The sequence below is a fragment of the Podarcis muralis genome, chromosome 5, assembly GCF_964188315.1.
Source record: "Podarcis muralis chromosome 5, rPodMur119.hap1.1, whole genome shotgun sequence".
In the NCBI taxonomy this organism is placed as follows: domain Eukaryota; kingdom Metazoa; phylum Chordata; class Lepidosauria; order Squamata; family Lacertidae; genus Podarcis; species Podarcis muralis.
The window spans coordinates 51,969,588-51,983,256 of record NC_135659.1 but is presented as its reverse complement, the minus strand read 5'-3'; the positions used below and the strand labels follow the sequence as shown (position 1 = coordinate 51,983,256).

General features: G+C 42.5%; 1 protein-coding gene across 12 annotated transcripts in view; it reads left to right on the top strand.

Moving 5' to 3' along the window:
* Window positions 1–9,893, top strand: part of ST3GAL3 (ST3 beta-galactoside alpha-2,3-sialyltransferase 3) — a 188,463-nt gene extending 178,570 nt beyond the window's left edge. For 11 of the 12 annotated variants that reach the window (XM_077928801.1, XM_028733756.2, XM_077928802.1 and 8 more), the window contains one exon: window positions 5,696–9,893. In XM_077928801.1, the coding sequence (XP_077784927.1) occupies window positions 5,696–5,785 (90 nt within the window). In that variant the 3' untranslated portion in view covers window positions 5,786–9,893. Of the gene's footprint in view, window position 1; window positions 201–5,695 lie in introns of all 12 variants that reach the window. The other variant, XR_003707254.2, reaches the window with a different exon arrangement.
* Window positions 9,894–13,669: the final 3,776 nt, after the last annotated feature.

Sequence of the window (13,669 nt, the reverse complement as noted above, 5' to 3'; positions counted from 1 at the left end):
GAGCAGATTTCTATCATCTCCCATTGCTCCTGTTACCACTGACAGAGCACAATATCAGACAGTCCAATCAAGACTGTAAACAGAGGAAATCCTATCTTGATCCCCAGAGAGCAGGAAGAGATTTTTTACACCACATGGAGCATTCTGGCTGGAAAACACAGAAATCTGTAATTTCTGCCATCCCCTCAGACCTTCAGCAGGTTTGTTTGCACAACTGAGAACAGTTCAGAGTCCTCATTGGAAATGGGAGACTGGGAAAGGGGGAGCCTGAAAGGAGTGGGCTGAGAAGTTTGTCTAGCAGGCTACAAGCATGTTTCTCCAGGGCTCAGTTCCAATAATAATAATCATGGGTTGCCTGAGGCTAATATTGTTCTGACAGCATGGCTCTTCTGTAGAAGCCCTGGGTTTATGCTCCTTATACTGACAAAAGAGAGTTTGGGGTATGTTACCATCACGTGGCTAAATCCTTCTAATCAGTTTAAGTCATCTGCCATAACTGGAGTCAGTTCACTGTAGCAAGAGCCTAGCGAACAGGACCAATGAGGTACAGAACATGAAACCAGGGAGCTAAATCAATTTTGTGTTCCACTGAACCACACATTCTCCTGACACGCCTGCTGTTGTTGGCACATGCATTTGATTGCAGACAGCTCTGCCTCACTGCAAAGAGTAACAGGAAACCCTACCACTAGCAGGAAATCAGGCTGGAAATGACCCACCTGTGGTAGTAGGACAGCTGGGAAAGCTGAAGTAGACAATGCACTCTTTCTAAGCCACCTGAACAGAATTTGTGACCAGTGTAACTCATCCCAAGTCATAACTAGCAGTAAGAGGGAAATGGTTCATACTACCATGTTGTCTGAGGCATCCCAAGTAGGGTTAATTACTTTTTTGGAATGGTTTCCCATTCATTACACGGTCCAAGTAATGGACATCCCTGTGATGGAGTTCCCTCTGTAGTATATATGTTCTCATGGGAGGCTCAGTTCCACCAGTGACATCAATAGCCAATGTGTTTCAAATGCCTCTGCCTACTTGATCATCTTTCTTTCTCAGAAAGGACAGCATGGGTTTCAGTTCATCACTCCCACCTTATCCTCACTCTTCTAATCTTAGCTAAATGCAGGAATGCAGTTTTATTTGCCTGATTAGCCATTTGCAGTAAGAAGATTTTCTTCTATAATTGGTAACCATAGATGGAGCTGGAGATGAGCCTCTTCTTTTCCCCTCAGATTGGTATGTCCCAACACTTAGCTAAAATTATTTATGTGGACCGTGGCCCCTTGCTGTGTTTCTGGATGCAGGTGAGGGGCTCACTTGTGGCAAATAGTCTCACCAAGATCAGCAACTGCAACTTGGTTCCCAGATCCCTGGAAAAGCTTTTAGCTAGGGAAGCAACTGTTATGGCAAATGACAGACATAGCCAATGCAGCCTTTTCAGTAGTACCACAAGTAGATGCTCAACATGCCAGCCTTAATATTAAAACAACAGATGCTTGTTGCAATGATATGCAGTATCAGTAATATTCAGTCCGGGTATCAGTGTACATAGCTCTCTTGGCATGGTGGAATGTTCACCAGGGTAAAATAGATCCTGGGGATTTGTATTTTATTTGCATATTATATCCCAGAATCCCACATGTTAAATGCAAATATCCAGCACTACCGCTAAGGCAGGTTGGGTGTGACTTATCAGTCTTCATCATGTGCCAAAAGGCTGGGTCAGGCAGTGTGAGGCCATGACACATGATGCAGAGATGAGGAGGCTACTTTGTGTTCTGCCGTTACAATAAAGACAAGTTTCATAATTAGAGGCAGCTGTCAATGAATGACATTGGGGCTGTGGATATGATGAGGAGGATCAGAGACCCATGGATAAAGATTTTTGTAATATGCGGCTTTTCTAAACTTGGTCCCTATGTCTGTTTGAGACTGTTTGACATTCACTTTCCAGCTGTCTGTTTCTGTCAGCTGGGCAAGATGCCTATCTACCCAAATCCCTCTTTGGGAATTTCTGCACTCCTTCCAACAGTGCATCCTAATTTCCTTTGTAAGGGGGCATTGGGTATTAACACCAGAGGTTTTACTGCAATTATACTGGTTGATGATGTGCTTATTTTGCCTATTTGTTAGAAGACTAATAATGTTTGAATAGTGACCGTGCATTCGTGTATATATGACTCAGTTTATGCTGGGGAGCATAAGTAAAGGAAAGAACCCCTGGATGGTTAAGTCCAGTCAAACCTGACTATGGGGTGTGGTGCTCATCTCATTTCAGGTCGAGGGAGCCAGTGTTTGTTCACACACAGCTTTCCGGGTCATGTGGCCAGCATGACTATACCACTTCACATATATACAGAGAGAGAGAGAGAGAGAGAGAGAGAGGCTTGTATCTCTCTGAGGCAAAGAATTTGTCACTGTGGTATTGGATGAAGATACTGACTAACTCAGACAAGCAGCTTCTGGGATTTGTTACTCAAACTTTACCACTTTGCAACAAGCTGTAGTTAGTGCATGCCTGCTTGGCAAGTGCAACTCTGATTCAGAGAAGACTGAGATTTTAGGCAGATTCTCTTTAGCCTTATGGAGAACAGAGTCTACATACCAATGACCTCAGATCTGCCTCTGTTGCTCACTCTCTGCCAGCCACGGCACGAGATAGTGATTAGCTGTCTTCATGGCCCAGTAATAACCATCTCTGAAATGTTCTGCATGATTAACCTATTAGATACAGTACAGCTCCCAGTATTCTCAAGCTCAGCTTCTGTTTGCTTTCTAGCATCCATAAAGAAGTAGATGAAAGGAAAGAAGTCTTGGTAATGCAGTATTTGGGGGTGCTAGAACAGGATAGGAATGTCTTTTCTTGGTTGAGGGAAGGGCATTTGCATCCATTGTTTTCAGGCTATGTTAATAGAATATATTTCAATTGTTTCTGCAGGTGAAGTTGAAGATGCATCTGAATGATTGGTTAGGGCATAATCAAGAAGAGCTGGAAGTGAGAGGCTGTAAGAATATAGTCTGGCTGCAGTTTTGTGCGCTGCATGAAGATCTCTGTTTATTTTATTTATTCAGCTGCGTTCATCACAGGGGCTGATCCAGAAAATAGCAGCTCCTGGAGAACTACAAACCACTGCATTGCTCTGTATCATCACAATACTTCCATAAAAAGGGACATTATGGTGCTTTCAGCAGGTGCCTCCAGAAACTGTTGGAATGCAATGCAATTGAATCCCAAATTTGTAATTCTGGCTTTTATATATTTTCACCTTTAGATTTAGATGTGGTGTTCAAAGAATAGAAACACCAAGGAAATGTTTTAACAAACATTATAAGAAACTTTACCACAGTATATTTAAAACCAGATACCTTTTGACAACAATTAGGCTTGTAAATTCCAACACTTCCTCATCCAGCACACCTACACTTCACTAACCAATCAGAATATCTTCCTCTCATCTTCTCTCTGATATATCCTCTTTAGTCCCTTCCTTTTCTGTGTGTGCCCAGCACACAATCTTTCTCGCTCTTGTCCTTCTCCCTCTCTCACCTGTTTCTTATTCTCTTATAAGTTATCTTCCTCCTTCCAGTCATTCCTGAGACATGCACACTCTAACTCCTCCCTCTTCACTTGCCTGTCCATGAGGGCCATGCCTTTTTAGGTATACAGTAGGCAATACCTCTGCCTACCTTGTCTAAGTAGACCTTTCACCTATCAGATTTAGTGGACTCGACTTCCTTTGAGGTTTTTAAGCAGAGTTTGGATGGCCATTGGTCATGCCTGCATTTCAGGGCTTTGGACTGTATAACCCTCAGGGTCCCTTCCAATTCTACAATTCTAAGTGCAGCTAAGATTGTCTCTCCATCCCTAATTGCCTATTGAAGGAAGGGACCTACAGCTTATAGCAATAACAAAAAAGTGGTGTTAAGAGGGCTATCCATGTTATACAGAAGATTCATAATCCATATTAGGGGAAGAATACATAGACACACTATTTCCACTTCTGGTCCTTCATTTATATTCCAGGTGCCTGGTATTAGCTACTGTACTCTCCAGTCTAGTGGTGCTGTTAATTAACATCAGACTGACTGGCAATAAGACCTTGCTCAGACTGTGGTAATCTGAAGAAGCCCTATGGATTCATCTTGTGACTACATGGAGGCTAGTTTTCTCTGTTATAGCACCCATCCTTTGGAACCCACCTTTTCATCAGCTAGTTCATACGTATCTGTTTACCCAAGCCTTCCTAGGCCTTCTTAGATACTATAGATGTCATTTTTATATTTCTATGTGGATTTTAGTGGATTTTTAAAGATATTACATTGTACACCATCTGATTTAAAGGCGGAATATAAATAGAATAAATTGGTTTAAAAGTAAACCAAAGGTTTAAGGGTGGTATATAAATGGATAGAGATAGATAGATAGATAGATAGATAGATAGATAGATAGATAGATAGATAGTCCAGCCTTTAGATCATTGCTTTGATTGAGAGGGCTCTGTTGTCATATTTGTTTCCTCCTGTGCTTCCAGATGACTTGTTTATGAAACATTCATCCTGATTTGTTTGCAGGGTGATTAGACAATGTTGACTACTTAATAACCACTCATTCTGGTTTGTTTGTGAGGAGGTTAGATGATGTTGCATTAAAGCAAGCGTTATCCCACATTTTGCCAGCACATTTTGCAGCACATTTTCCGATCATTTATTGCAAAACATGTTATGTTTTTGGGAATAATATTTTGGGAATAATATTAAATAATATTTTGTTGGGCGGCTTCCAACAAAATATTAAAATACAGTAATCCATCAAACACTAAAAGCTTCCCTAAACAGGGCTGCCTTCAGATGTCTTCTAAAAGTCTGGTAGTTGTTGTTCTCTTTGACATCTGGTGGGAGGGTGTTCCACAGGGCGGGTGCCACTACCAAGAAGACCCTCTGCCTGGTTCCCTGTAACTTGGCTTCTTGCAGTGAGGGTGGAGACGCTCCTTCAGGTATACTTGACCGAGGCCATTTAGGGCTTTAAAGATCAGCACCAACACTTTGAATTGTGATCGGAAACATACTGGGAGCCAATGTAGGTCTTTCAAGACCGATGTTATGTGGTCTTGGCAGCCGCTCCCAGTCATCAGTCTAGCTGCCACATTCTGGGTTAGTTGTAGTTTCCAGGTCACCTTCAAAGGTAGCCCCACGAACAGAGCATTGCAGTAGTCCAAGCGAGAGATAACCAGAGCATGCACCACTCTGGCGAGACAGTCTGCAGGCAGGTAGGGTCTCAGCCTGCGTACCAGATGGAGCTGATAAATAGCTGCCCAGGACACAGAATTGACCTGCGCCTCCATGGACAGCTGCGAGTCCAAAATGACTCCCAGGTTGCGCACCTGGTCCTTCAGGGGTAATAAATAATAGCAATAATAATATGGCAAAGGATTTTGGATTAATTTAAGAGAAAGCATGCTACACCATGACATCTGGCTGCTGAGCAGCTATTCCTTTTTTTTTTTTTTTAAGTGTCACAATGATGCCTCAAGAGCAAAAAGCCTTTAAATGCACCTGTATAGGGCAAAGTCTTGATCTGGCCTCTGTGATCAGAGCTCTTGAGACTAACAATAGAGCTTTACAAACCTGAAACGGGGCAGTGATTGACTTTTTCTTCACTTTTTGTCTTTCCTTTTCCACTCCCCACCCCCTGCAGTCCTGGACGCACAATATACAGCGGGAGAAGGAGTTTCTACGAAAGCTGGTGAAAGCTCGAGTAATCACAGACCTCACCAGTGGAATATGAGGAGGTGCAGCCAGTGTGCGGAATTGCACAGCTACATGCATACAGCTGAGGACAAGGGCAGCAAGAGGTCCTTGGCAAGAATCCCGGCTTTTTAGAGACACACGGTGCCCTTGAAAAGTCTCCCTGGCCTGCTCTGCCTGCCTGCACCAGGGCTCACAGGGGAGCAGCGGCTACTGGCCTGAGGGGGCAGGTCGCACACTCGGAACTGCAAGAGGATCTTGTGCTTGAGATGGAATATCACTGGAGAGAACAAACAGAGTGGTAAAACAAAACAAAATTGTGCCAAATGGGAACAGGAGCCAGGCCGGAGGCAGCAGTGTTTGAATGTCCAATGCATTATTTTATATATATACATGCATATATATATATAAAGAAACTCTTGAGAATCACACTAAATATATCAAGTGGAGCCTGGCCTGTGCACCAGCCCCATGGGACACCTGACCTGGTGTTGCACTTAGCCTGCCCCTGTGCCAGCCACAGCCCCTTTGCAGGGCTTGAATCCGTCCAAGAATTGTCTGTTGTTGGTGCTGCTATAATTTAAAAGTATTGTGGCCTCACTTTGCCCTAGATGGAGCAATTAGAGGTCTATTGGATCTTCAGACTCCCTGCTTCTCATGCAGCAGCCACTGCTGCCAACATTCACCAGGCTGCATTTTTAGCTATTGTTCACAGAACTCACTTCAATGTGCTGGGGGATTTCTACCTGTTTGGTAGGTTAGCCACAGGCCCTGCTGGAAGAAACCCCAAAATATTTGTTTTCTGTGGCAACTGCATCATGGTTCTGAAGTGTTCTGTACTTTTTTGTTTTTGTTTTTTTTTTTGCTTGGGGAGGGAATAACTTATTTTTGGATCAGGTCAGAAATTGTCCTAAAATATGAAGTTTCACCAGTGTTCAGCAACTAATGGTGCCAGAAATTTTACACTCATACGGTTGTATTCTATTTTAAGTGGTTACTACCTTGATAGTGTTTAAGCTCCTCTGGAGATACTGATAGAAATTGCCTGGCCTGCAATTACCCCATTTTTAGCTTCCATGTGTCAGGTGTTTAACTCAGTCTGTTACCAAATCCTTCTGCATCCTTTTAAAGGGGACAGAGAGGTGTATTTGTATTCCTGTGCCCTAAGTGTCAGATGCACTATTTGCACAAGTGTGTTCCATTTGTTTTGGAAAGGTTAGAAATATATTGTGCAAAGTGACCAAACAGTGGGAAGGGTCAAATGGCATAATTTGTCTGGGGATCTGTGCACCCAAGAAGCTTTCTCAGGGGCTCTTACCCCTCCTCTTCTAAAATACGAATATATTTTGCATTGACGTGAGGTTCAACAGTGCATTAACATCATTGGCTTGCCTTTCCTTGCACAGAGAGGATATGAGAATCTGAACAACTCTTGTTATGCAGATAGACATGAAGAATGTTTCTTCTGTGTATGCCAGTGGTGTTACCCTGTATTCTGCAATGTGAGTGTGCATTTCCATAATTGTTTTTCAGGGTCATTTGGAAAGGTAAGAGCATAGTTACGGAATTAGTTAATGATACAAGAGCTAACTTAAGTCCCCAGGCTAGTTAACCTCTGCCTCCACTGACCCTGTACCTCTGTAGGACTACTTAAGGTAAAAGCATTTCCTGAATGTTGGCATTTTTAACTTTTACTGACCCAAAACGCACAAGCTGACATACTCTGGGCAGGAGTTGAGTTGAGCCTGGCAGAGCTTCCCAAGTGTGCAGTTTTCCTTGCATGTGCATCAAAGTGTGTCAGGCTTGAATGGCAGCTCCTCAAGGGGAGGATGGCCCTTGTTGGCTGAGAGTAATGAGCTGGAGTGTGAAGTATTGAATTTGTAGCCAGCCCTTCTTGTATTGGAATTAGCGCATTTGAATACATCTCTATTATTTGTTTATCTGCTCCACTAACCTCCTGATAGTTTTCAGAAATGTCAGGCCTGGTTTGCTAAGCTTCCAGCAACACAGCTGGGCAAAAATATATATCCATCCAAATTTTGCCTACTTGAATGCTTTCTTGTGAGATTCAAAACTGAATTGGAATTGCTGCCCAGGCCGGAAGAGTGGAGCATAATTGCCCCCAAATGCTCTGTTTTCCCCAAGTCACACTGGTTCACTTTGAACTGGTACTCAAATCATGTTAACGTCCACTTCCGTAGTTTCTAAAGCTGGGTTTGCAGCGTTTCTGGGAGAGCTATTTCAGCTACATGAATCAATGAGAAATTTCCAAGATTATAGAAGTTTATGAAAAATATGTCATTCATTCATCACTGTACATAGCCTGGATGGGAGGTATGTGTGTGTTCTGATAGGCCCAAAGAGTGTGAATGAGTTGTAGAATTGGGGAGCAGGCCTCCACCATATTGACCAGTGCTAAGTCTCCTATTGGCAATCAAGCCACACAGAAAGCAAGGCTATGGCATTAGTCCATCAAGAGCGATGTGCTGAAAAAGTATTAAGATGATAATGTTGTTAGTTCCTGTGCTCTGTGTTGAGTCCATTTTATTATCAAGCCCTGGATCAGTTACCTCAGGGTCCTGGCCAGAGAGCTACACTTGTGGATTCTTAGAGTGGAAATGGAGCCACTGCCACTTTTCTGGATGTAATGGTAGATAAGAAGTGGGTTGAACTCTCTTTCCTGCCAATCTATGCTATTTTAGTGCATTTGCTGCCCCTAAGTGCATGCACTTTCTATCCCATTAGTCATGTACCGTTCCTACGACATGTGCAAAAGAGGAACATTTGTCAGGAAAGGATCACTGATACACAGAGGCTATGCCCTCAATCCACCTCCATTCTGAGTCAAGGTTGCTACCCAGAGGAGAAAAACAGACATTGCTCATTGGCAAATGTTAACTCAACTGTACGTGCAAAAGGGTAAAACTGAGTATTCCTAATATTTTACAAATCTTATTTCTTTCAACTTCATAATAATCATGTAAAATTTGCAATTATTCCAATTTTAGTAGGGCTGTCACCAGTTAAGAAGAAAGCTTATTATATGAGTTTCAGTCAATTAATCAGATTTGTATATAGTTCAGAAGCAAAAAATAAAATAAAATCATGCTTCCGTTGCTCAGTGCACATGTATGTCATTGCTGAAATCATCTTAGAAGAGGCATTCCCTCTTGTTTGATGGGAAAGGATGATGCCTCTGTTAAGATTATGCTTGGCATCACTAGTTCTTACAAGTATTTGTATTAAACGTAATACTTTTTTAAAAAAAAATCTGCCAAATTAATCTGGACACTTCTTCAGTGTTTTAACTGAGTAATCAAACCAGTTAATAGATTAAATGTTGCAGTTCTATAATTTGCAGATAGCTGAACTGAAACAGGGAGAGAGTAATTTACCCAAGGTAACCCAGCAATAGCAGACCTTGGGATGGGGAAGATGTTGCACAGGAGATAGATAGCAGGATCTTCTGCTGCTTCCTGACTTCCCTTAGCCTTGGACTCTGAAGGAATGTGGTTTACACTGGAATTACCCACTGATGTATACCATTTGTCTGATCATCATGGCTGGGAGCTTTACAGTTGCCTTCAGGCATTTCCTACAGAAATTATGCGAAAACTTAATTGTTTGTGACAATGACTAAATGCCTGTTCCATTTTTGTGACTATTTCTTCAATGTCAGAAACTTCACTTTACAAGTTGTTTCGTAGGCTTCAGTGGGAATACAGCAAATCTTTTGCTAGCCTAGTGAGCCTGCAGCTGTTATGGACAGAGGCTGGGGGCGTGCTTTACAGATCTCACAGAGCCTCAGCAAGAGAGATCCTTGTTCATGCCATTCACTATCAGTCACCTGCCCTGGCACCAACAGTTTAGAAACACAGTCTTTCTATATCATTCAAGGAGTACAAAGTACTAGAGTGAGCTCTGCTGGCCCATCCTACAGAGGGACTGAACCACATTGTGGTGGATGGTGAAGGGGCCCACCCTGTTAATGTGCTTGAAACATGCATAGTTTTATTAAATTGTGCAGTTTCTATTGTTTGAACTTTCTTTTTAGCTAAGAAAGAGGTGGTGTGATGTATGAGCCTCCAAGTCACTTGTGACTTATTCATATCATGGAAGCAATAAAACTATAAAAGACGTTGTCTGGATTTCTGTGTCTGTGTTTCCCTCCCTGCCCTCCCCTCAAGTGAAAAGGCAGAGGGATGCTTACAGATTAGTGCAACTTGTTCCTGGAGTCGCTTCCATAGTTAGCAAACAGCTACTGGTGAAATCACACAGAAAAATCAGCTCCTATATTTATAAGGAGCTGTTCCTGTGAGAAAAGGAAACTGGAGCACCTTTATACTGTATTTCCACATAAAAAGTCAAATGAGTGAAAATAGATACTCTAGGCCTTGTGTATATAACCTTATTTTCAACCACATTGGGGAACTATGGACGAGCTAACCTCAGCACATGGTGTGCTTTCATAGTTTAATGTGCAGACATTCTGTATTCTGGTCTTTAGGTACCACTCTTTCACAAAAACTCGTAAGAGGCCACCTGTTGTCATCTGAGGAAGTTGCAGCTTATCTATACAGATCCCAATGGTGCCATGCCACAGCTGGGTGTGTTTTTGTTGTTGCTACTATCTGGTATCTATGTGCAGACAGATACCTTACATAATATCCATCCTGGGATTATTTGGAGAATATCATATTTTATTGTGCAGTGTACTCAATCCCTGCAAACCACAAGCTCATGAGGCTTCATCTGATACAAACACATCACTTAACTGTGCAACTGACAGAGGTGTGAGTGAGCCTGGATGAGTTGTGCAGTTTGCACAGCAGAGTTCCTATTAGTGCTGTAGGAATGCCATGTGAGAAAAGACTGCTACCATTGCTGAGGTCACACCAAAGTGTAGCACTTTGAGTTGCATAAAGTCGTACTGAACCAGCAACATGAACAGGTACTGTAATGATGTGCCCACAAAGTGGAAACTTGGTAGTCTTCCATGAAATCTGCTTTCTTAGAATCATTGAGTTAGAAGGGACCCTGGGGATCATCTAGTCCAGCCCCCTGGAATGCAGGAATATGCAGCTGTCCCTTACAGGGATCGAACCCGCAACATTGGCGTTATCAGCACCACACTCTAGCCAACAGAGCTATCCAGCTGTTTCTTGCATCTTTGAAGGGTGCGGGGTAAAGTGGAGCAGAACATGTTGGGCCACAAAGCAGGTAAAATGGTCAAGAGAAAAGTTTTGCTGTTTAGAATGGAGGCACACACTCATTTCCTCAACAGTTCTGAGACTGACTCTTAATAATTAGACCGCTCCAGGGAGGCTCCCCTGAAAGCCAGGGATGGGTAAGGCTAGGGACATGATACTTTAGTTCCTCTCAACTGAAGAGATATTTATTTATTATAATGCTTAGCTGCATGGAACATCCTGAAAAGTTGAGATGTAAATATATTTTTGAAAAGCAGAACTGTGTTCTGGAAAAGTCTGGTTTCTTGAAAGCTTATTGACAGTGCTTTGATGCAAATATCCATAGTGATGGACAAGTTTCTGCAACCTCCCTTTACAATGTGCAGCCACAGGACAGTTTTGGTATAGGATTGCCACCTTGCTATCAGTCTGCTCCTCTATAACAGAAGCTTGCCTTGCAGACATTAACTAGTTTAAATGTTTCCCATCTATCTATATCCTTTTCTCCATCCAAATGCCCAATTTACTCAACTAGTTGATGAATTTTGGGGACAAACAGGGTTATGCTGGAGGGGGAGGAGAATGTGGTCATGGAACCAAGGTATGTTCTGAAGGCACACTGGGCAACCACTTTGCTGAAGCTAAGCATGTCTGGGTCTGGTCAGGGCTTGGATCGGTAGCCACCTAGGAATTACATGATGCATTCCATGATGGAAGAAAAGTAACATATAAAGGTAAGAAAATAGTGTTCTCCCTGTGTATTTGGATGGAAAGTGGACAGCTATTTCACTGAGCCTGGGATTGAGGCAGCCCAGAGAGAGGATAAAAAATTGATACGGATATGAAATAAAGAGAAACCTGCAAGTGATCATGAGAGGAGAGGAGAAAGCTGCAAGTGGATTGAGAGATGGAGGAGGAGATGCACAGAGAAAACAAGAAGGAGGTGGAACAGAGCAAGCTATGCCCATGCCGTCGTCAACAGAAAAAATGATTTAAATTAGCTTGAAGCAACACACAGCAGTCCTCCTTTCCAGTACTGAGAAATCCCTACTGGAAACAAGTACCTTTGAGATGTCTGTTGAGGCCAGCTTCCACACTTCCAGCTGACATACATACTGGGGAGAAGAAGGGACCATAGCTCAGTGGCAGAACACAAGTTTTGTGTGGGGAAAGTCCCTGGTTCAGTTCCTGGTGTCTTGCACTGAAAAGGTCAGGTAGGAAGTGATGTGGAAGAATCTGCCCTGCAGAGCCACTGCCAGAGTAGGCAATGCTAGGCTAGATGGACAAATTGTCTGACATGACAGAAAGCTACTTCCTATGTTCCCAGCATGCTTAAAAGGAAAACATCGTGGAACTTTCAGTCCTAAATGTGGAACATTTGGTGTTTTCTGCCAGGTTTATATGCACATGGATCTGGATCAGAAGCTACACTAAGAAAGAAGAAGCTACTTGCTGTTCTTGATTAGCCCAAACAGAGTGTTCACTATTTATTTTATTTTATTTTTAGTCATTTTTTGTTGTTTTTACATAAGATAAATGGGACACTGAGGCTTTGTCTAAGCAGAATGCTTCCTGACATACCATTTGCATTGGGATAGGCCACATAATGTAAATTTTAGGACAGCTTAAAATGTTAGGGAAAACATCCATTGTGTCAGTTAAGTAACAGAAGAGAATAAACTTGAGATAAATATTGCATAAGAAGAAGGTTCGTCTTGAATAATAATTTTGGATTCTTATCAAGCACTACAAGTTTATCCAGTTGATCAGTCAATGCAAGGCATGCCCCACCCGTGTTACAAGAACCAAATAGAACTTCAGGACCCAATTCACACAATACTTTATTAAGAGATTTACTGGGGTGATATAAAAACATCATGATACTTAAAAAGAATTGCCAGGGCTTGGCTAAGTATTTACAGAGACTTGCCTGTGAAATTGGCCCTGTGGCCTTAAGCGAATCAGGATGTTGACAGGACTGAGACAATGGTCATAAAAGTCAAACCTGATTGTCCCTAAGGAAGGAAGGGGGGTTGTCAGGAACATCAAGGTCTTCAAATGCTTTTAAGGCATTTTCTATAATTAATCCTATAGCTTCTAACTGTGTGTCACCCATGCAAATCCTCCTTTGTGCAATATACATGTTATAGGAAAAGCCGTAGACCTGCTATGGGGAAGGAGAAACTAGCTCATCAATATGTGTTTCTGCATTCCAGCCGGCCAGAGCGAGGCAGCCACCTCAGGCAGCCGATTGTGAGAGTCACGAAAGGACAATAAATAATTTATTCTTATTTTATATTATTCCTGAGGAGAAGTGTTTTGTGAGATTTTTTGCCTCAGGTGTCAAAATAACTCGGCCAGCCTTGGGTACTGGGGGAGAGAGGGACACCATCTCTGTTTTGCCTTGGGTGAGTTCTGCATTTAAGCACTGAAGAAAAGTACAGAAACCACTGAACTGTCAAGAAAGACGCCAGAGCTCAGACACGGATGAGATTTATAAAAACGAAAATGACAAAATACTTCTGTCCCATTCATCCTTTAAAATGGTAAAGGTAAAGGACCCCTGGCAGTTAATCCAGTCACAAACGACTCTGAGGTTGTGGCGCTCATCTCGCTTTACTGGCTGAGGGAGCTCAGCTGACCTTTGTCTGCAGACAATTTTTTCTGGGTCATGTGGCCAGCATGACTAAGCCGCTTCTGGCGAAACAAGAGCAGCACACAGAAACGCCATTTAC